The following is a 22,084-nucleotide window of genomic DNA, read 5'->3' as shown; positions in this document are numbered from 1 at the left end:
TGGATCAGGGACAGTGCCCAGGCCCTGAGTTCAAGCCCCATGACTGACCCAAAGAGAGGGGGTGGGGATAGGGAAAGAGAGAAGCCTCATGGACTTTCCTGATCTCAGCCTCCTGAGTAGCTAGGATTACAGGCATGAGCCCCTATTATTCAACTGTAGGGAAGAAGTTTGGGGTGTAGAGTTTTGATTAGAGCCTCAAGCTGCTGGCAATAGTAAAATGAACCCGTTCTCCTGAACTAGTGTGTGTGTGTGTGTGTGTGTGTGTGTGTGTGTGTGCGCACGCACGTCTGGGGCTTGAACGCAGGGCCTGGGCTCTGTCCTTTAGCTTTTTCCACTGAAGGCTGGTACTCTCCCAGTTGAGCCACAGCTCCACTTGTGGCTTTTTGGTAGTTAATTGAAGATCGTCACGTGGACTCTCCTCCCTAGGCCAGCTTCGAATTGCAATCCTCAATTCTCTGTCTCCTGAGTAGCTAGGATTTACAGGTGTGACCCATCACACTCAGACTGAACCTTTTCTTTCATCCACATAATTGGCTTCTCAAACAATGCCATTTGCCTCCTTTGCATACATCCTTATCATCCTCCACCAAAGGCACGTTTCAAGTTCAGGCTTTCTAGCCAGGCTCACTCACTTTTCCCTTACAAGTGATCAGGAGATGATCAGGGAGGATCTCTGCTGAAACACCTGCAGCTTCAAAATGAAAGGCAAAAAAAAAATAATGGTATAATAAAACAATCACTTCAAGTAATTAAATGGAAGAAGCCAGAGGACCAGATTAAATTAGTGAAATGCTTTAATTACAGAATATTTGAAAAGACGCATAGTCCATTATCTTTTCAGCACATACATGTTACACAGATGCTGAAGTATTGGTAAACTAAGTTTGAAAATATAATTATTTCTATGTGCCCAATGTCTAAAATATCCCAGGCATAACTTAGTGAGTTTTTACTATTTGGAAAAGAAACTATAATGTTCGTTGGCATAAGAATTCTTAGAAAAATGACATGAATTTTTTTTTCAGGAAGTTTTGGAACGAATACATTGAATAGTAGAGTTATCTTTGAATGAGGGATGACCCATTGTTTAATGTCAAGTGTTTGCAATCGGTGGAGAAGCAAATTGTAGTAGCCATTTATTATTATTGGGGAAGCATGTCCTTTAAGGCAGCATCCCTTTTTCCTTGCTTGTTTGTTTGTTTGTATTAGTATTGTGGCTACTCAAGTGGCTAAGATCTGAGGACTGAGGTTCAAAGCCAGCCCAGGCAGAAAAGTCTGTGAGACTCTTATCTCCAATTAACTACTCAGAAAACCAGAAGTGGTGCTGTGACTCAAGTAGTAGAGCACTTGCCTTGAGCTGAAGAGCTCAGGGACGGCTCCCAGGCCAAGAATTCAAGCCCCACGACATCGACCAAAAAAAAAAAAAAAAAGCCAGAAGTGGAGATGTGGCTCAAGTAATAGACACCCATCTTGAGCAAAAAAAGTTCAGGGACAGCACCCAGGCCCTGAGTTTAAGGTTCAGTACCAGCTGAACCTTTTCCAGTGAGCAAAGCGAAAACAGATGCTTCTTCCCCCGCCTCAACCTCCACCCTCACATTTTCTTGGCAAACTTAATTTATAGTTTGCCAGATAAGATTTACTATGATTAGTCTATTTAAAGAGTCGAACAAATGTGTGCTGTGCACATTAAAGCCAGAGGAACAGTAAAATAAAACTAATGAACATTTACATTTTTGAAAATATAATTAATGTATGCTTGAGAAATTTTGAAAGATAAACATTTAAGTGTTAAAATACTTATTACCTTCCCCACAGGGACAGGATTGGGAATTAATGAGATAACAAATGTAGAGTGCTTTGAGCTCTTTAGAAGAAAGGTGTCAGATGAATACAAATGATTATTAATTGTTAAAGCTATCAGTTAGTTACTAATATATTACTTATGATAAAATATATGTTTTAATCCTTAAAACAGAATGGTTACAATTACTAGGATGACATAGCTGAAATAATGTCCCCAACTCCTCCCTAGCTCGTTTGCATGATGTGGAGTCCTATCCCTACCCTTCCAGGATTTGGGGGTGGAGGGGTGTTTGTTTTCTTTTTTGGTGCTGGCACTGGGGCTTGAAATCAGGGCCTGAGCATTTTCCCTGAGCTTTTCACTCAAAGCTAATACTTTACTGCTTGAGCCACAGCTCCACTTCCAGCTTTTTTGGTGGTTAATGGGAAGTAAGAGTCTCATGGACTTTCCTGCCCTGTCTCCCTTCAAACTGAGGTCCTTAGATCTCAGCCTCCTGAGTAACTAGGATTTCAGGCCTAAGCCACCAGCGCCCTAGTGATAAATCTTTAAGAGGTAGAGTCCAGATAGAGTGCTAGCCTTGAGCTGAAATGCTGAGGGACAGTGCCCAGGCCCAGAGTTCAGGCCCCATAACCGACAAAAAAAAAAAAAAAGAGATAGAGTCCAGTGAAAAGTAATCAAGTGACCAGATGAGTTTGTGCAAGAGTAGGTTGTTATAAAACAAGGCTATTACACATGCTTGACCTCTCTACAAACAGCTGTTTCCCTTCTAGTTCTCTGAAATGTGTGGCACAGCTAACGGAGCTCTAGTCAGATGCTGGCACCTTGGTTGGACTTTTGGGCCAACAAAATCACATGCCAAACAACACTCTTATCTTTAAAGAAACCAACATCAGGTATTTTTGTGGTATTGTTGGTGTTGGTAGTGGCGGTGGTTTCAGGGCTTGAACTCAGGCATTGTCCCTGAGCTTTTCTGCTCAAGGGTAGTGCTCTACCACTGTGAACCACAGCCCCTCTTGCAGTTTTCTGGTGGTTAATTGGAGATAAAAGTCTCATGGACTTTACTGCTTGGGCTGGCTTTGAACCATGATCTTCAGATCTCAGCTTTCTGAGTAGCTAGGATTACAGATGAGCCACAAGCACCAGGCTCAGATATTTTCTTATAGAAACAAACAAATGAATTCAGACACCATTCCTTCCATAAGGCCTGCCACAAAAAGTATCCAAATGCTTGAGGCAAATCAAGCTACTGTTTATATCACTGATTAATGATTCCATCAAACATACTAGAAACCCAGTACATTCCACTAGGAATTATATCCTAGGGTCAGAATAGTCAAGGCCAGAAACTTGTCTCTGTGGCCCTTCCCCTCTCTAGTCTAACCAGATCTTCTTCAATTTTCTGTGTAGAAAACATGGCAGATAATACCTGCTCCTTAGGGAAGCAGTAGAGATTAATTGGTCAGTGGGAAAGTGTTTCAAAGATAAAGTGTTCTACATAAATGTTTAAATATTATTATTACATTGCTCCTTCAAATGGAAGTTCTAACTTTGAAATGTGATTATACACTTTCCAGATAAAAACCTTCATAACCACATATTTATATATTTAGGGTTTTTTGAGTTTTTTTACTCCCACAATCTAACTCATGGTTGTGAAACTTTATTACACTTGATGGAGGGCCTTGGCTTTTATTAGTTTTAAACTGCTGGTTCCTGGGTATTTATGTAAATGAGGGAAAGATACCAAAACAGTAAATAATAAGAATGTCCCTGCTGCTTAAAAAATCTGTTAGTAAAAAAAATATTTTTTTTATTTTATTATAGGAAGACCCTAAACATAGCACAGGAAAATAGACATTTGACATTTATGCATAAAATAGATTTGGAGTTTGGTTGTTTTTTTTTTTCTTGGTGTGTCCTTTTAGCTTGTTTGTTTTTTGTTATTTGGGTAATGGCTCTTCCCTCAAGTGTTTCTGTGCAATCCTGTACAGGATTCCTTTTATTGTCAAAGGAATTTTTTTTTTTTTTTTTTGGTTGTGGGACTTGAACTCTGGGCCTGGGCACTGTCCTTCAGCTCTTCAGCTCAAGGCAAGCACTCTACAACTTGAGCCACAGTGCCACTTCCGGTTTTCTGGTGGTTAATTGAAAATGAGAGTCTCACAGGCTTTCCTTGCCCAGGATAGCTTTGAACCACAATCCTCAGATCTCAGCCTCCTGAGTACCTAGGATTACAGACCTGAACCACTGGCATCCATCTAATAATGGTTACTTCTTAATGATGGGAAATTTTCTCTATATTTTCTATTCCATATGAACCTGTTTTTAATTAAGGAACAAGTAAGACCAAAACCTAACAGGATGGGAGGCATTGAGAAATAAAAATATTTGAATGTGGTATCAGGTCTACCAAATGATAATGTCACCTCCAAGCATCTGAAGATGTCACCAGAGAGTGCCAGTCACCTGGTTTCTTGGGAACTGTTTTCATTCTAAGCTTACCTTCCTTATTCTGGATATTGTAGAATTCATGCCAGACTACAGATTTGATGCCAGTAAATGCATAAATGGGTTAATGACCTAACTCACCTGCAAAAATTTGGAAAGGCAATTATGATCCTGTGACATTTGTAGATTTTCAAAATAGTATAGAATATATGTGACATCTACTTTAGCGTTAAATGTCTTACTGGATTCTGGTTCCCACTCTTTTTGTTAATAGACAGATAATTTCTTCTCTCTGTTGTCAGATTTCTCACACATACAACAAGGAAGTAGAACTGATGTTTAAGTGTCCATCCAGTTGCAGTGTTCTGGGTCTAGGCGCCATCATCCAGTATCAGAGAGCAAAAGTTTGCGTCACAGAAGGAAGTGGCCCTTCAATACTTCTATCAATACTCTTTTGTTTATTGGAAGAATAATGGATAGAACAATAGATAAAAAATATTTTGGGAATATTTTTGCAACTTTGTATAGCCTCTTATTCTTCCCCCATCTACCACTACTACATCTTCTATATCCATCACATCTACTGTGATTTTCTTTTGTTCTTTGTGCCAGTACTGCAGCTTGAACTCAGAGCCTAGCATTGTCACTTGTCTTTTTAGCTCAAAGCTGGAGCTGTATCACTTGAGACACAGCTCTACTTCCAGTTTGGGGCTGAGTAATTGGAGATAAGAGTCTCATGAACTTTTCTGCCCTGGCTGTTTTTTTAACCAAGATCCTCAGATCTCAGCCTCATGAGTAGCTAGGATTATACATGTAAACTACCAGTGCCCTGCAAGAAGTGTGATTTTTAATAGTTTTTTAAAAGGAGGGGCTGGGCATGTCTCACATGGTAGAATGCTTGCCTAAGCATATAAAACCCTACGTTCAATCCTAGTCCCCCCCTCCTCAAAAAACTAGTTCATTGTGATGAAAGTTTTTTTTTTTGGAAAGAAGAAAAATCCTTTTTACTGAAGCCAAATATAGTACATGGTATTTTACATGTCTGTCAGGTTTTGGAGTTTTAACTCTTCTCCAAATTGGTTTTTATTGTCTCTCACCCCCCAAAAGGATTTTTTCACCCATTGTGGGGCTTGAACTCAGGGCCTGGGTACTGTCCCTGAGACTCTTTGTGCTCAAGGCAAGCACTCTACCATTTGAGCCACAGCACCACTTCCAGTTTTCTGGTTAATTGAAGATCAGAGTCTCTTGGAGACTTTTCTGCTTGGGCTGGCTTCCAACCATGATCCTCAGATCTCAGCCTCCTGAGTAGCTAGGATTACAGGTGAGAGCCACTGGTGCCCAGCTATACCCAACAGAACTTAAGTTTAAAGATACTGATGTTTATAAACATAAATGCACATTCATAAATTACTTAAGTATTAGTATTAAGAATTGTTCAATGAATGACTATTGCATTTGTATTTTATCAAATATATGTTAAATTCCTATTAGGTAGACTTTTACTTTTATGTGTGTGTATATATATATATATATATATAATGTATATATGCATATATATATGTATATATGCATATATATATATACTTTTTTTTTGTCAGTCATGGGGCTTGAACTCTGGCAAGGTGCTACTCAAGGCACTAGGTACTGTCCCTGAGACTCTTTGTGCTCAAGGCAAGCACTCTACCATTTGAGCCATAGCACCACTTCCGGTTTTCTGGTGGTTAATTGGCGATAAAGAGTTTCACAGACTTTCCTGCCTGGGCTGGCTTGAACTGTGATCCTCAGATCTCGGCTTTCTGAGTAGCTAGGATGAGCAGGCATGAGCCACCAATGCCCTGCGTGTATATATATTTTTAAATACGATTATATAAGACATATTGTTTTACAGATTGTGTTTTACATTTAGTAATAAATTATGAAACCACATAAAAAATTCTGATAGCATAAAGGTTGTTAAAAAATACTTCATAATTAAGAACAGGCATGGACATTCTGAGCATCCAACAAATGTATATCATATTAATGTCAACCAGGTAAGAAAGCTATCAATAATATTAGTAATGCCTTATATTCATATGATACTTTATAGTTTCAAGGTATTTTTATATTTATTTGATCCTTAAACTCAAAGAGGCAAAGCAGAAAGATTAACTAAAGATGAATGTGGGAGCACAAATTCCAGAATTTGAGAAACTGAGGCAGGAAGATGGAGAATTGGAGGCCAGCCTGGACTACAGAAAGGGAGAAAGAGGGACAGGGGAGGGAGATACAGAGATGAGGAGAAGAGATGGAGGGAGGAGGAGGAGGAGAGAGGGAAGGAGGAGGGGGAGAAGAGAGAAGAGGAGGAGGAGGAGAATGAAGAGGAGGAGGTAGAGGAGGAAGAGAAAGAGGAAAAGGAAGAAGAGAAGGAGGAGGAGGAGGAGGAGGAGGATATGGTCCAAGGATATAATGAAGGATAGAGCCCCTGCATAGCAGATGTGATTGATACCTAGGGTTGAGAATCCCCAGCATTGAAAAAAGATGACAGACAGACAGATATATACAAACATACATAGGTAACAAAAGGATACAGATAAGAATCGAAGACTCCTGACTCCCTGCCCAAAGTCCTCTCAACTGTACTGTATCTCAACTACATGCTGGCTCAGTAAATTAGAAGAAGAAAATTCCTAAATTACCACAGAGCTAAAATGGCGACCAATACATGCTGTTATACTTCTCTGAAGATTACAGTATATGTTGGCTTGGTGCTGCGAAGTGCCAACCCGATGACACTTGCCATCCCAGACTATTTGATGTGGCTGGGAAGCAAATGAGATCGGGGTACCCCTGTGGTGCCTAGGTGCTCAGCGAGTGTTCCCTGCGTGGCGGGGAAGTGCCCTATATTTACAGTATTTGATCCAGTTTAACAGCAAGATCGAATGGTAAAATTAGCCTTGTAAAAGTTTTTACCCTCGTTCACACAAAAACAAGATTCTGAGATTATGACTAGCAATTTTTCAAGAAGTTGATTTATCTGACTAAAACCTATAAGGTTTTGAATCATTAAGCATTCGATTTAGGAAGGAAAAAAAAAAAACAACCTTGTGTGCAGAAGAATAAACTGAGAAATGGAACAGATTTGTTTCTTGTAATAATTATGAGCAATATCTCAAACTCAGCATCCTTAGACCATTGAGCTGTGTAGGATGAATGTGCTAATTAATCAATTACTACCCAACAATGTACCCTGTTTATTTACTGAAATGCACCAGAAATGTGTGCAGAACTGGTAATTATTAATCATCTTCAGTAACAAATATGACTCAAGTTCACCTTCATATAATTAATAGAGCATGGAGTTTAGCTTTAACATCTTGCTTTATTAGAAACAGCAATAAAGAATAAACAGAAAGAGCTGAACTACAAGTTATGGTTCACTGAAATGCTCGCATATTATCCACAGCTGCAGTACTGCTCACACCCATCTAGATTATGCTTAGATGCTTTCACCATTAAAATACAACTTGAAAAGACTAAACTTTGAGATTGGAACAAAATTCTAAGCTTATCAAAACAAACCAAAAAAAGTTGGAAAAACAAATTCAGAGAGCTAGCCCACACTTATCACCTTAGCTAACTAGGAAGCTGAGATCTGAGGATCAAAGTTCAAAGCTAGCCTAGGCAGGAATATACCTGTGTAAAGTATATATAATATACCTGTGTAAGGTATATTCAATAGGTAGCTGATTAAAAGAACACCACCCACTATTCAGGCTGCAAAAGAAATTTATTTACTGAACTGCTGCTTCTGCCATGCGTGGTGGAGAGGCATGGCTGAACAGGAAGGGGTGACCCACCCCTGGGCCAGGACTTACATAGGCCAGGGACAGCAAGAGGTGTGGCCAGGTGGGAGAAAGGTGTGGCCACACTGGACCCAGAGATGACCTCAGGGTCTGGGACCCTCCAAAGGTCAGATGAGAGACGTGTGATCAGAGGTGGTCCAGGATTTGATCTAGCAGGAGGGGAGGGGTGACTGCTTCCAAGTCTGCCAGTTACCCAGTAACAGATATTGGGCGGAAACTTAGCCAAGAGATAGGGAGGTGTCCCTGTGCAGACCTCACAATCTGTAGGACTCTTATCTCTGATTAACTGCAACCAAAAATCTGGAAGTGGAGATGTGGCTCAAAAGGTAGAGCACCAGCCTTGAGCCAAAAAGATAAGGGATAGCACTTGCTGTCTCTTATGGTCAAATCCCCTGACCAGCACACACACACACACAAAATGTATATAATATAAGAAAAGCTAGCCGGGCGCTGGTGGCTCACGCCTGTAATCCTAGCTACTCAGGAGGCTGAGATCTGAGGATCGTGGTTCAAAGCCAGCCCGGGCAGGAGAGACCGTGAGACTCCTATCTCCAATAAACCACCAGAAAACCGGAAGTGGTGCTGTGGCTCAAGTGGTAGAGCGCTCGCCTTGAGCTGAAGAGCTGAGGGACAGCGCCCAGGCCCAGAGGTCAAGCCCCACGACCGACAACAAAAAAAAAAAAAAAAGAAAAGCTAGAAGTGGAGCTGTGGCCCAAGAAATGCTAGAGTTCCGGCTTTGAGCAGAAAAAGCCAAGTGTGAGTGTAAGGTCTTAAGTTCAAGTACAGTACCTGCCCAAGCAAAAATCACCACATCCTCATTACTCGGGTTACCCAAATAACTTTAGGGTTTCACTTGGGGATTTGTTTTTTGAAGTGTCCAAAGTCCACAGCACATGACACACATTTTAAAGATACCTTTAAAGTACTTTTCAACAGATATAGACATAGTACTATGCCAGTTATCTGGCGCTTTTTCTTTTTTGTCTGTTGTAGGGCTTGAACTCAGGGCTTCAATGCTGTTTCTGAACTCTTTTTTTTTCTCAAGGCTAGTGCTCTACCACTGAGCACAGTTCCACTTATAGTTTTCTGGTGGTTAGTGTAAGGTCCATTCCTGGACGGCGAACAGACCTCACCCAGTACCTGCGTTACCTAGGCAACTGGGATACCTGGAAGAGGTCACATCCGCATCCGCTGAGGTCACATCTTAACCTGATGTGGCCACACCTTTCTCCCACCTGATCCCACTTCCCTTTACCTGGACACACCCTTCCCCACCCCCTACCCTATATAAGGCCTAAACCGCGGCCAGACCGCCCTCTTTTCCTTTTGCCAGCTGCGTGGAGTGCCAACCTTGCCTGGTCCCAGCAGGTCCACTGAATAAACCTACCCCTTACCTGAATACCACGTGCGTGGTGCAGTTCTTACTCGGCCACCTCTTTTTAAAAACCTAACAGTTAGTTGAAGAGTCTCACAGATTTTCCTGCCCAGGCTAGTTTTGAACTGCTATCCTCAGATCTCCACCTCTTCAGTAGCTAGGATTACAGGTGTGAGCCACCAGTGCCCAGTTAGTAACCTACTTTTGAAAAAAATCATTCCTTTGGTTTGAGAGTCAGACCCCCAAATTTCCTTAAGGCCAGTCTGGACTAGATAGATACTATTTTGAGTCTAGAAGATTTATTTCTTGTGTCTGTAGTAGGTAGACCCCTATTCAGGCAGGCAAGCCCATCTAGTCATCCAGAATGACAGAGCCCACCACAACAAAGTTGTTAAAAAAGAAGCAACTTTATTGAGAAAGTTCCTACACAGACGCTGAGGGCCGCAGCACAGGCTCGGAGCTGATACTGCAACCCCAAGTGGCCCACCTACTTTGGTTTTTAAAGGCAAAATCCATGAGGTCGAGCCTGGTGGAGCAGGTGACCAATGGGATCGTAATACACACGAAGGATTGTACAGTCATACCAGACCGCAAGCAGGTGGCCAATGAGGTTAGTTTGTCTGTCATGGCTGTTTAAACCAGCCTATCACCTTGGTTTAAAATAGCATGCAAATTTAGCGGGTAAGGCGGGGTCTAACTTTTGGTGGGCAAAAGGCGGGTGCAAAAGGTAGGGTTTACTGTAGAGGTGTCACCAGTTCTAGCCAGATTACAACCTGTTTTAAGGGTCAGTCTTTAACTGAACAATCAAGGGTGAGTTAAGTTGTTCAGGGGAGGGGTACCAGATGCATCTTTTCATTCCAGGAACTAGACCCATCAAGTCTACAATCCCTAAAACAAAGACAAAGCTCAAAATGGAATCATACCAGCTTGGGCTCCATCTCAGGGTCCACTTCAGTCTTTACTGAATAAACAACATGTAAAGAATGCTAACCTGGGCTGGGAAGGTGGCTCAATGGTAGAGCGCTTGCCTTGCATGCCTGAGGCCCTGGATTCGATTCCTCAGCATCACATAAGCAAAAAGAAAAAAGCCAGAAGTGGCACTGTGGCTCAAGTGGTAGAGCCCTAGCCTTGAGCTGAAGAGCTGAGGGACAGCGCCCAGGCCCAGAGTTCAGGCCCCACGACTGGACCTCCCCCCCCCAAAAAAAAAGAATGCTAACGTGAAGCAGCTACATTTATATCAAGATGTGGCATTTCCTGCTCTGTGTTGTGTGTGTGTGTGTGTGTGTGTTCACACCTACACTAAGCCTTAAACTCAGTGCCTGGGCAATATCCCGTACCTTTTTCTGTTCAAGGCCAGCACTCTACCATTTGAGTCTTTTTGGTGGTTTATTTGCCCAAGCTGGCTTGGAACCTCGATCCTCATGTCTCCTAAAGTAGCCAGGATTACAGGTGTGAGCCACCAACCTTTGCTCACCAACCTCTTTTAAACTGTGATCAAAGCACGATTTGGGTTGTTTTTGTTGAGTGTAGGTTCGATTCCAGTTGTACCACCTGCCTGTTCTGTGACTGTGGACCTAAATTCCAACCTTCAACACTATATTCTCAGCTAAAGAATGAAAAAAACTAAATCTTGCTTTGGACTGTTGTTTAAATAAGACAATAGGTATAAGCTATCCAGGACACACTCACTCAGTAACTGGTAGTTATCATTTTTCGGATGTTATGACCCTTGGCAGTCCCTTTTAGTTTATGAGCCTAAAATGTACAACTGTACACATACAAATAAACTGGTGTTTAATACCTTGGAAACTGCCAAGACAGACTAATTTTTTTTTCTTTTCTTTTTTTTCTGTGGTCATGGGGCTTGAACTCAGATCCTAGGTGCTGTCCCTGAGCTTTTCTGCTCAAGGCTAGGGCTCCACAACTTTGAGCTACAACTCCACTTCCCAGATTAATATCTTTGGAAGTTTTTTCCTGCTAAAGAAAAAAATTGCAAAAAAAAAAAAAATCGGTGCTTTTGTACAATAAATTAAAAACTTGTCTCATTTGAAAAAATACCAGCAGAATCTCACTTCAAATCCTTAAGTGACAAATCATAAATCAGTGGGTGGACTACTGTATATTCATTATAAAATGATTCAAGGCCCCTTTAAATAGAGAAGCCCCTTAGGGCATCTCAGTATTTGTTTATAGATCATTAACTACTTGACAGTGAGACTGGAGGGCCCAGACACTTAAAGCTAAAGGGCTCAGAGCCTCTGTCAGATGAAAATCAGCAAGGAAGCTACCATGTCTTTGGGATTTGGTTTGAAAATATGATTCGTGTTACAAAAATGTTACAGGCTTTTTATAACTACATCTGTTAATAAAAACAAGGCTCACTTTATGAAGCTAGAACCATATAACCATAACGTGTGTGCAAGGTAAATTTACTTGGCCCTGTTTTCAAATGCTGCTTTAAGTACCAACTACATATGAAGATTTGCAGTTTGGTGAACATGACCACAAAATGGAGAACAAGGTTATCTGGTTTAAAAAGTGTTAAATAACTCTGCTTGCCACTGGGTTCCCGGTTCCTGAATGCTAGCATCCACAAAGGATGGGGACAGAACTGTTCCTTAATGCAGAGCTCACTAGGAGCCAGGCCAAGATTTTTATCCTTTCATTCTCACATATAACCTTGTATAAATTTCTTACCTATTCTTCAGTTTCATTTCGCCAACTACTCAAATTAAAGATTTAAATTAACCATGTACCAAAGGCTCATGCCTATAATCCTAGCTACTCAGAAGACTGAGATCTGAGGATCATAGTTGGAAGCCAGCCTGGGCAGGAAAGTCTGAGACTCTTATCTCTAATTCACCACTTAAAAAGCTGGAAGTGGAGCTGTGGTTCAAGTGGTAGAGTACCAGTATTGAGCAGTAAAAGCTAAGTGTCATTTACCAGACCTTGAGCTCAAGTCCCAGTACTGGTGCATACCGCGTGCGCGCGCGCATGTGCGCGCGCGCACACACACACACACACACACACACACACACACACATTCTGATCCTAAAGATGTGACACAGAGTATAGATACACAGAGCAGCAAGCAGTGTTTGTACTGCTGAGAGTGAGAGGAGAATTAATGAACGTCCAGCCAGCTTTTGGGGTATCTCAAGTGTAAGATTAAATGAAAGATTAATTAGATTAAAAAGATTAATTTGCCAGAGAACCACAGAGACATCCGGGTACAGAGAACAAAGACAGGTTTATTGCCAGGAAAGGGGTCCAGACGACTTCTCACAAGGGAGAAGTGAGAAGCAGTGCTGGCTATTGTCTGAGGTGACCAAAAAACCTAGAGGGGTTAGAAGGGGTTAGGAGATAGAGACCCTGGTGTGGATGTGTGGGCCAGGAGCTTCAGCATGGCAGACTAGGATTTATGGCTGCTATCCAAATAGTAGATAAGGGTCCTGCAACTGCTCAGACCTGAAGGTCACTAAGAGGCCCCTTTTGCCTCATACAGTGGTAGCTGCCCCAGAGAAGTGCCATCCCAAGGTAAAGGGGGTTGGAAGTTGATTATTTACTGCCTTTACTACCTGGGCCTAGTGTTGCCTAGGAAGGGAGTATGCTAAGCTCTGGACAAGGGAAGGAGTAGACTAAGCTATGGGCAGGGAGCTCATTTCGCTAACCTCAAGTCACTTCTAGTACTAAGCTTGACTTAGAGGGCATGAACCAGGAAGCAGTTTCTTAGTGCTGAGGAAACCTGGGTCTGTGGCTTCCTTACCATCAAAGCATTCTGGAGTAGGAATCAGCATTATTTCCACGGTCCTGCATCCTTAAACCAAAAGTCTTTGGTTTAAGCTCATCCTACTCTGCTAATGGTAATCATCACTATCCTGCCTTCTAAAAGCAAAGGTAAGATTTTTGCCATTTTTCTTTTCATGCCTGGATTCTTTCGCTTATATTTGTGAGATATGTGTTATATGTGATTTATACATGAGCACATTCCTGTATAGTATTCTAGTGTGCGAATATTCCAAAATTACCTACACTTAATTTCTGCTACTATTGATAGGCCTACAATTTCTAAATTGACTATTATAAATATTCAAATGAGTTCTGGCAAATATACATACATAATTTATACTAGGTATTGTGGACTAAATGTGTTTCCCTCTACACAGAAATTCATATGCTGAAGGATTACTATGACTGTACTTAGAAATAGGGCTTATGAGGTGGTAGAATAGGATAAACAAGGTCATCCGGATAGAGCCCAAATCTTATAGAATTATGAGTGGACACAAATACAAGGCAGCCATCAGAAAGTCAGAAAGAAACACTGATCAAGAACCCATTTGGTCTGGGCACTGGTGGCTCACATCTGTAATCCTAGCTACTCAGGAGACTGAGATCTGAGGATTGAGGTTCTAAGCCAGCCCAGGCAGGAAAGTCCATGAGACTCTTATCTCCAATAAACTACTCAAAAAAAGCCAGAAGTTGTACTGTGGAGTAGAGTGCTAGCTTTGAGCACAGAGAGGCCCAGGACAGCACCCAGGCCCTGAGTTCAAGCCCCAGGATGGACAAAATAAAACAAAGACAAAAACAATTGGGTGTTTGGTGCAGGTGATTCATCCCTTTAATCTTGATTACTCAGGAAATTGAGATTCAGAAGATTGCAGTTCAAAGCCAGCATGGGAAGAAAAATTTGTTAGACCCCATCTGAAAATAACAAGCAAAAACCCAGGTTGGAGGTATGGTTCAAGTGGAAGAGTGAGTGCCAGCAGAGCAAGCTAAGCTAAGCAAGTACGAGGCTCTGAGTTTAAACCATAGCAATGCTTCCCCACCTTCACCCCCCCCAAAAAAAGCAAAAATGAACGAACTGGACAGTATCTTCAATTTAGGACCCCTTAGCCTGCACAGTTGTGAGAAGTTATTATTTAAGCTACCTACTCTGAGCAAATCAAGAGGTATAGACCTAGGAGTGGTATGGCTGGGTCCTAAACCATGCAGCAATAATGCATACTGCCCTCCTTCCCCTCCCCCATCACAATTCAGTCAAAATACATATGATCAAAAATTTTCCCCAGCTGGTTGTTGGGAAATTTGTAATCCTAGCTAGCTAGTTGGGAAGTGACGTGGAAGACTGTTCTTTAAGGCTAGACCTGAATCACCTGAATCACACCCTATCTCAACAAGGTAGCTGGGTGTTGTAACATATACCTGTCATCTCAATAGGAAGATTGCAGTCTAGACCTACCCTGGCAAAAAAAAAAAAAAGACTATCTCAAAAATAACCAAAGTAAAACAGTCTGATGGTTTGATTCAAGTGGCACAATGCCTGCCTGTACCAAGCAGGTCTAGTTCTGGGTTTTTCATTCTAGTACTGTCTAAAGATTTTTCCCCCTCATAGTGTTTTTTTAGCAGTGTATAGGACTTCCATTTGTGCCACTTTGGAAAACAACAACAACAACAACAACAACAACACCTCTATCTCATCACCTGCAACCCAGATCACTTCGCATTTTCTGTCTTTTCTACATTATCCATTCTGGTCGACGTGTAATGTTGCACTGTGGTTTCAACTTCCACTTTCCAAATGATTATTGCAGTTCAGCACTTTTCACCTATTCCTTGAACAGCTGTCCTCTGGGATGCGTCCATTCAAAATCTTGCCTCTTTTCCTATTGGATTCTCGTTTTCTTAATGAGTTATGTTCTAGATATCAAATGCTTTGTCAGACACGGTATTTCTTGGCAATCTGTAGAATGCTCAAAGGAGTTGTCAACCATCCATATTGGCTCCTCCTTCACAAGGAGAACCGAATAGCCCTGGATGAGGAGAAACCCTCCCCATGTGTTTCTGTGAGGTCACAGGGCACAGGCACCTGTTCTGTGCAGGTGTCCCTCAGGCCTCCCAGCGAGCAGGCGCGGGAGGCGGCCAGCGGTACTGCGCATGAGCCGCGGACCCCGAGTCTCCACGGCCGCGCGTTCCCGTCAGTCTCCCCGGGGCGGTGCGAACGTGCCAGCGCGCCCTGCGGCCCCGCCCCCTGGAGGCGCGGCCCCGCCCCCTGGAGGCGCGGCCCCGCCCCCTGGAGGCGAGGCCCCGCCCCCGGAGGCGCGGCCCCGCCCCCCGGAGGCGCGCCCTGCGGGCGCGCGCGGCCGCCGCCTGGCGCGGCTAGCCATGGAGCTCCTGCGGAGGGCCCACGAGGCCGCGCTGCGGCTGCTGCTGTGCGGGCCCTGGGCCTCGGGCGCCGCCTCCCGCCCGAAGCCCCGCGCCTCGGAGGTGCTGACGCGGCACCTGCTGCAGCGGCGCCTGCCGTACTGGACCTCTTTCTGCGTGCCCTACAGCGCCGTCCGCAACGACCAGTTCGGCCTCTCGCACTTCAACTGGCCGGTGCAGGGCGCCAACTACCACGTCCTGCGGACCGGCTGCTTCCCCTTCATCAAGTACCACTGCTCCAAGGCCCCCTGGCAGGACTTGGCCCCGCAGGACCGCTTCTTCACGGCGCTCAAGGTCGTCAACCTCGGTGAGTGGTGCCGGGCGATCCCAGGCCCACACCCGGGGACAACGGTTCGAGTCCCGAGGCTGGCCCGCGGGGAGGCCCCGGCTGGCCTTTGACCCAGGGCCCAGCCCCGCTCACGGGGAGCCCCCCCCCCCCCGCGCTGGCCTGAGGGTCCCCGGGGTTCACTCTACTTCCGATCTGGGCTGCACTGGGTGGCTTGTCCCTGAGTGGGCACCCGAAGCTTCTGCTTGCTTAGTAGGATTCATCCCCAGAAAGGTCACAGTGCATCCATCGTGTGTGTGTGTGTGTGTGTGTGTGTGTGTGTGTGTGTGCGCGCGCGCGCGCGCGCGCCAGTACTGGACTTGACACTCAAAGCTGGCGCTCTACCACTTGAGCCACACTCCACCTTCCGGCTTTTTGCTGGTTAATTGTAGGTAAGAGTCTCATGGACCTTCCTGCCCTGGCTGACTTCCAACCAGGATCCTCAGATCTCAGCTTCCTTAGTAGCTAGAATTACAAGGCCACTGGTACCTGGCTACAATTGAGGCAACTTTTATACATATATATGTATGTATGTATATGTGTGTGTGTGTATATATATACATACATACATATATGTAATCTTTAGTTGTACAAAGGAATAATCCGTTTATCATCATGATCACTGTCACCTCTTTTTTTTTTAATTTTTTTTTAATTTTTATTTTTTGGTTCCGGTCATGGGGCTTGAACTCTGGGTCTGGGCGCTGTCCCTCAGCTCTTCAGCTCAAGGCTAGTGCTCTACCGCTTGGAGCCACAGCGCCACTTCCGGCTTTTTTTTTTTTTTTTTTTTTTTTTTTTGCTTATGTGGTGCTGAGGAATCGAACCCAGGGCCTCAGGCATGCAAGGCAAGCACTCTACCACTGAGCCACCTTCCCAGCCCCATCACCTCTTTTATAAATTGACACTTTGTCTTCTTCAGATGAAATGTCAGGAAGTTCTTGGTGTTTTTCTTTGCCAAAAACACTGAAGGTCATCAGACATACTAGAGTTTTCTCAGAATACTTGGCCTAAAAGTCATTTGAAAGGCTCTGACCCTTTAATATTTGTATGTTTTTCTGCAGATATTTTGAATATTAACTCTCCCAGGGTGTTAATTTTCTTCTGGTTCAGTGATAGAAGAGGCAATATTTGGACAAGACTTTTTTTAGGTCAGAGGAAAAGATGAAATCCCAAGATATTTTGGACCTATTAATAGCTGATAGGAAAATTAAGTTTTCAATAATTCAAAATCCAGACACGGATGCTGTTCTAACTTGTTTTATTTTTTAATAAAACCAGTGGTGCTCACTAAAATTATATAATCTAATAGCTCATTAAATTCAAATATGACTTGTATATTTCTATTTATAATAATTTACATGACACACATGGGATTTTTGAGCCTTGCTCCACTGGGATTATCCTGGACTCAGTCTAGTAGAAGGAAAGTTATTTAAGTGACATATAACGACTTTTAAAAATACTTCATACTTTTTGGCTTTTTAGTATGCCCCATCTATTTTGAGGTTACTATCAAGTTGAATGATGAGATGATTTAGAAAATTCAACTCAGAAGTATTTGGAAAGACTGGAGCACTGAGACTCAAGAGGAATGTTTATTTTTAGCATTTTCAGAATCAGAAGATATCACTTTCCCAAATATAAGAGGTTAGGAAAAGTATAATGGTAAAGCTCAGTGCCTTTTACCAGAAAGTCTCAATTTAAAGGTTGAGGCTTAAAATGGAATATATGAGCATTTGCTGGCCAATGGTGCACCTTTGTACACAGAAGTAAATTTTGCCTTGTTGAGAAAAAATAGACTATCAGAGCTCAGTGCCTTTTACAAAAAGACACAATTAAAGAATAAGGTTTTAAGATCACCTTAGTATCTAAGGGTTTATCTTTTAGACCTAAATACTAGGACTTCTTTTTTACAAAGTAATATACTCACAACATATCCCACATAGAAAAGTAAAGCCTTTTGAGAAAAGAAACAATAGTGGAATTTTTTTTATATGGAAGAATGAATAGTCTGTGTGATCTTTTGAAATTCTGAGAATCCAGGTTAAATGGGAATAAGAATTTTAAGTGAAGCAAACAGGAAAACTTTTTGCTAATGTATGCTGTAATACAAGTTGGCTTCCACTAATAATGGGGAGAATTTTTCCGGACTTTCTGAAATTTGTTAACACTTATTTTTTTTTAAATTTTTGTCTGAAGGAAGAGAATGTGAATTAGATATAAAATCTTTTCCTAGTTTGTGATATATAATTTCCTCCTGTGGATCATCAATCTATTAACAAAAATGCTAAGGATTTTTTATTCCTCTTTCCTTCCAAATTAGTAATTATCAGAGTAATTCATTTTTCTGTTTTGTAAATAATCAAGATATTTTTACCCATTTGTTCCCTTTCTCCTTTGCATTAGCCTCTGTAGCTGACGTTTTACTGATGCTTTATCAGTCTGAGTATCCTGCTGGGAAATAGATTGAGATTTAAGAAAAGCAACTTACCATTGGAATGAATGGGTAATCAGATACTTGCTATGAAGTTCTAATTTTTTTAAGTGCTTAATTTGACAGTGGTTTACCTACTGTTCAGCTGACTCAAAATGAATTATTATGCAAAGAACTGATTTTCAAGTTCATTTTGATGTTTTATGTTTCAGTTAATGTGGAAAAAATTAACTTTTCATGTATTCTTATTTTGAAGTGTCCTGTGCTAAACACAAAGGAAATTTGTTTATGTGTACATTATAGAGGTGGCAGAGCTTCCCATTCAGTGTATTAATCTGACAGATGACAGAAACAGATGACAGAAAAAGTCAGGAATGTAGAATTCTTACTTCCTTATCACAACCTCCCTTGTCAGATAGCATAACTGATGTTGGTTCCTTGTTGTTTCTTAAAATAGAGTAGCTATTAATCTTAAATCAGTTCTTTATTTTAGCTGAAAAAAAAATAGCCTACATAGGCCATCTATTTGTATTTTTCAAAAGCCTGATTTTTAAAAAAAGCATCAACATTTAAATTGTAAACTGATAAATACTATAAAAATTCTCAGTGTCAGTATCATTTCTTTAATTTATACCGTTAGCATTGGTTTAAGAGACATATATTTTATTTTCAGGGCATTTAGGAAATTAATCATTGCTTTTAAGGCCTTGTTTGCTTCCTTGCCCCATTGAGTTCCAAGTTGAAATCCCATATTTTGGATTTTTTTCAAATGCTTCCCATTCTTGCTACTAACTTCTGCCTGTGGTTTTGTCTTGTCCATTTGCTTTGGATAAATGATTTATTAAATAGCTTTCTTAGTCTCAATTTTGGAGGCGTATAGGTGTGTGTGGGGTGTGTGTATGTGTGTGTGTGTGTGTGTGTGTGTATGTGGGTGTGATACGGACATTTGAGACTCTTTGGAGAATTTGGGAATCTTAACGGGAACAGAGGGCAATACACTGTAGAACATTTCATAAGGGTTGTAAGGAATTCTGTAATAATGACGATGACCTAGTATAATTCCAAAAATAAAAAAGTACAGCCTGAACAGGCATATTTTCCCCTTCTTATTGTCAGCTAGTGTTATCTTACCTATTAATCTCTAATATCACAGTGGCCATATTTCAGTTTCAAGGGGAATAAACAAAGTATAGTCAAGTACATCACACACAGTTAAAAACAGCACAACACAAGCCAATATGTTCATGTAGAAAAATGAGAAAAAATCAGCCTCTGATCAATCCTAAACATGTGTTGATTTCCCTACTAATTAGAAAGTGATTTTCCAAATGTGCACTATCCTTTTGCAATTTCTCTTTCTGCCCATTTCCCATATGGGAGCAATATCATTAATACTTGCACAGAGCATACAGTATTTGTTATTGATTCATGTGTCTGTGTTTTTATACATTTTAAGTATGCTAATAGGCATTGATTTAAAATAAATGCCTTTTAAAAAAAGATAGGCATTGCAAAAGTTAGTTTGGGACTGTCATAGTATCATATCTCTATGGATTCTTAATCTTTATCTCTGGATTGAATATTTAGTTCCTGTATGAGAAGTAGCAACTGATCTCAAATAAAGCAGCAAGATCTTATCAATAGCAATATTCCAAAGAAAAACCATGTGTCAGCTTACTATATATGTTTTCCAGAGAGGTTGACATAAGATTGTTTTCACATCAGTTGTACAAATGCTAATGAGAGTGTTTCTTTCTCTGGCCTATTACACTAAAATCTTCCTTAGAGTTAGGTTTTGCCTTAGGTTTGAAGGCAGTTATCTGACCCAGTTTCTAAGTTGTACAAAAATTATGTTAGCCATCAGTGTTGCTATTTAACTTAAAGGACAGCAAAGCTGACCTACTAATTTTAGCTCAAGGCAAATAATCAGGAACATTTACAGCTAAATTAATGAATATTCTTCTCCATTTGCTTATTTGTGAAATGAATATAGAATTACTTCATAATTACTTGAAGATAATGAATTAGGGAAACACTTTGAATTAAAATTTATATCAGCATTTATCTATAGTTCCAAAATCTCTAGGATGAAATTGAGCTCTTAAATAGTCAAGTCATATATTTATTTCTATAGCTGTAATTTGTGATTACTACACATGGGTGCATGAGAAATAAGTATGGATGTTCACAAATAATATATGCATTTGTTTTGTAGGTATTCCAACTCTATTATATGGACTTGGGTCCTGGTTATTTGCCAGAGTCACAGAGACAGTACATACCAGTTATGGACCAATAACAATTTATTTTCTAAATAAAGAAGACGAAGGTGCCATGTATTAAAAGTGTGCACTGGCGAATATAACTATCAGTGGGTTTTCTCTTGTGTATATTTGCAATATTTATTTTTGATCCTGTAAAATAAAACTTTTGCAAACACCTTTTTCTTTCTGTGGTGGCTGATTGTTTAAGGTGAATCATTAGCCTCAGGAGAAGGTTTTTCACAAGTTGTTATATAGTGCACACTCTGTTCTCAGCTAACAGGACTACAAACATAAGAAGCTGCACACTGGTTTCCCTAGAACTAGGTTAGTCAACAGATAAAAAATGATTATGGTATATATAGATCCTACAGCTATATATATTAACAATTTAAATTGGCTCTCAAGAGTATATCGATGCCTCAAAAAGGGGACATCTTGTGTTTAATGACATTGGAAAAAATACAAGATATGAAGGTAAATATTGCAGATAATATTGTTGGCAAATCCAAAATTGATGGAAATTGTATTACAATCTGAAATCGAAAGCATTGGGTTGTCAGGATTTTGCATGAAATTGCTTTGAAAGTTCCTGTGCCATTTATCTGGAGGAAAGGTTTGGGTAAATGCTGAAAGTTTTCATTGCTTAAAGAATTGAATAGCTTAGTGAAATACTATGGTTAGCGTAAGTGCCGCAAGGTGAATAAAATTAAGACTTATTAAAAGTTAAAATAGCATGCCAATAAAGCTTTGAGGAAATTGAGATCTACAAAGACTCAGAAAAAAATATTTGGTAACTGCTTATAAAAGCAGTTAACTGTCCACAGACAAAGTAGCAGTGGAGACTGGGCTAAAATTGTAAAGACCTGATAGTGCTTTTTACATTAGAATTTTATTAAGTTAATTGCATTTTTTGAAAGCAAAGTCATTAAAAAAATTTATCCTTGGGGATAGTCACAAAATACTCAGATGAATGGTAAATTTCAGAAATTGGGAGTCATTTAGGGATAACTTAAGTAGAACTATTTAATTTCTAAACCAATGGGTGTTTAAGATTTATGATCTCTCCCATAATTACAAACATACATTGTATATCATTTTATGCTAAGGTGTTGCTGATTCTCTGCAATATTAACCATTTTTGAGGAAGTTGCTCATAAAACAATCTAGTCAATATTTAGAAGCATCCTGGAAAGTCAGTAGAATAAGAGCAGAAGTGTTTGCAGGAAAAGCATCAAGATCATGAAGGACTTCAAACTGGCCCCTCAAAGGTAGTCATTTTAAGTGTGCTGCTGAGAGTGAACTAATGTGTATAATGTTCACTTGTCTTAAGAGCAATTTTAACAACTTTAAATAAAGAAGTACTTATGCCAATATATTTAGTCCAGAAGAAT

The 22,084-nt window shown here is 40.9% G+C and overlaps 1 protein-coding gene across 1 annotated transcript; it reads left to right on the top strand.

The window, feature by feature from the left end:
- Positions 1-15,609: 15,609 nt before the first annotated feature.
- CUNH15orf61 (chromosome unknown C15orf61 homolog) lies at positions 15,610-20,869 on the top strand. The gene is made up of 2 exons (XM_042688031.1): positions 15,610-15,977; positions 20,645-20,869. The coding sequence occupies exons 1-2, from the start codon at positions 15,632-15,634 to the stop codon at positions 20,770-20,772; spliced, it is 474 nt and encodes a 157-aa protein (XP_042543965.1). The 5' UTR covers positions 15,610-15,631; the 3' UTR covers positions 20,773-20,869.
- Positions 20,870-22,084: the final 1,215 nt, after the last annotated feature.

Source organism: Dipodomys spectabilis, unplaced genomic scaffold, assembly GCF_019054845.1.
Source record: "Dipodomys spectabilis isolate Male_0828 unplaced genomic scaffold, ASM1905484v1 ptg000108l, whole genome shotgun sequence".
NCBI classification, from domain to species: Eukaryota; Metazoa; Chordata; class Mammalia; order Rodentia; family Heteromyidae; genus Dipodomys; species Dipodomys spectabilis.
This window is presented reverse-complemented; position numbering and strand designations above follow the sequence as displayed.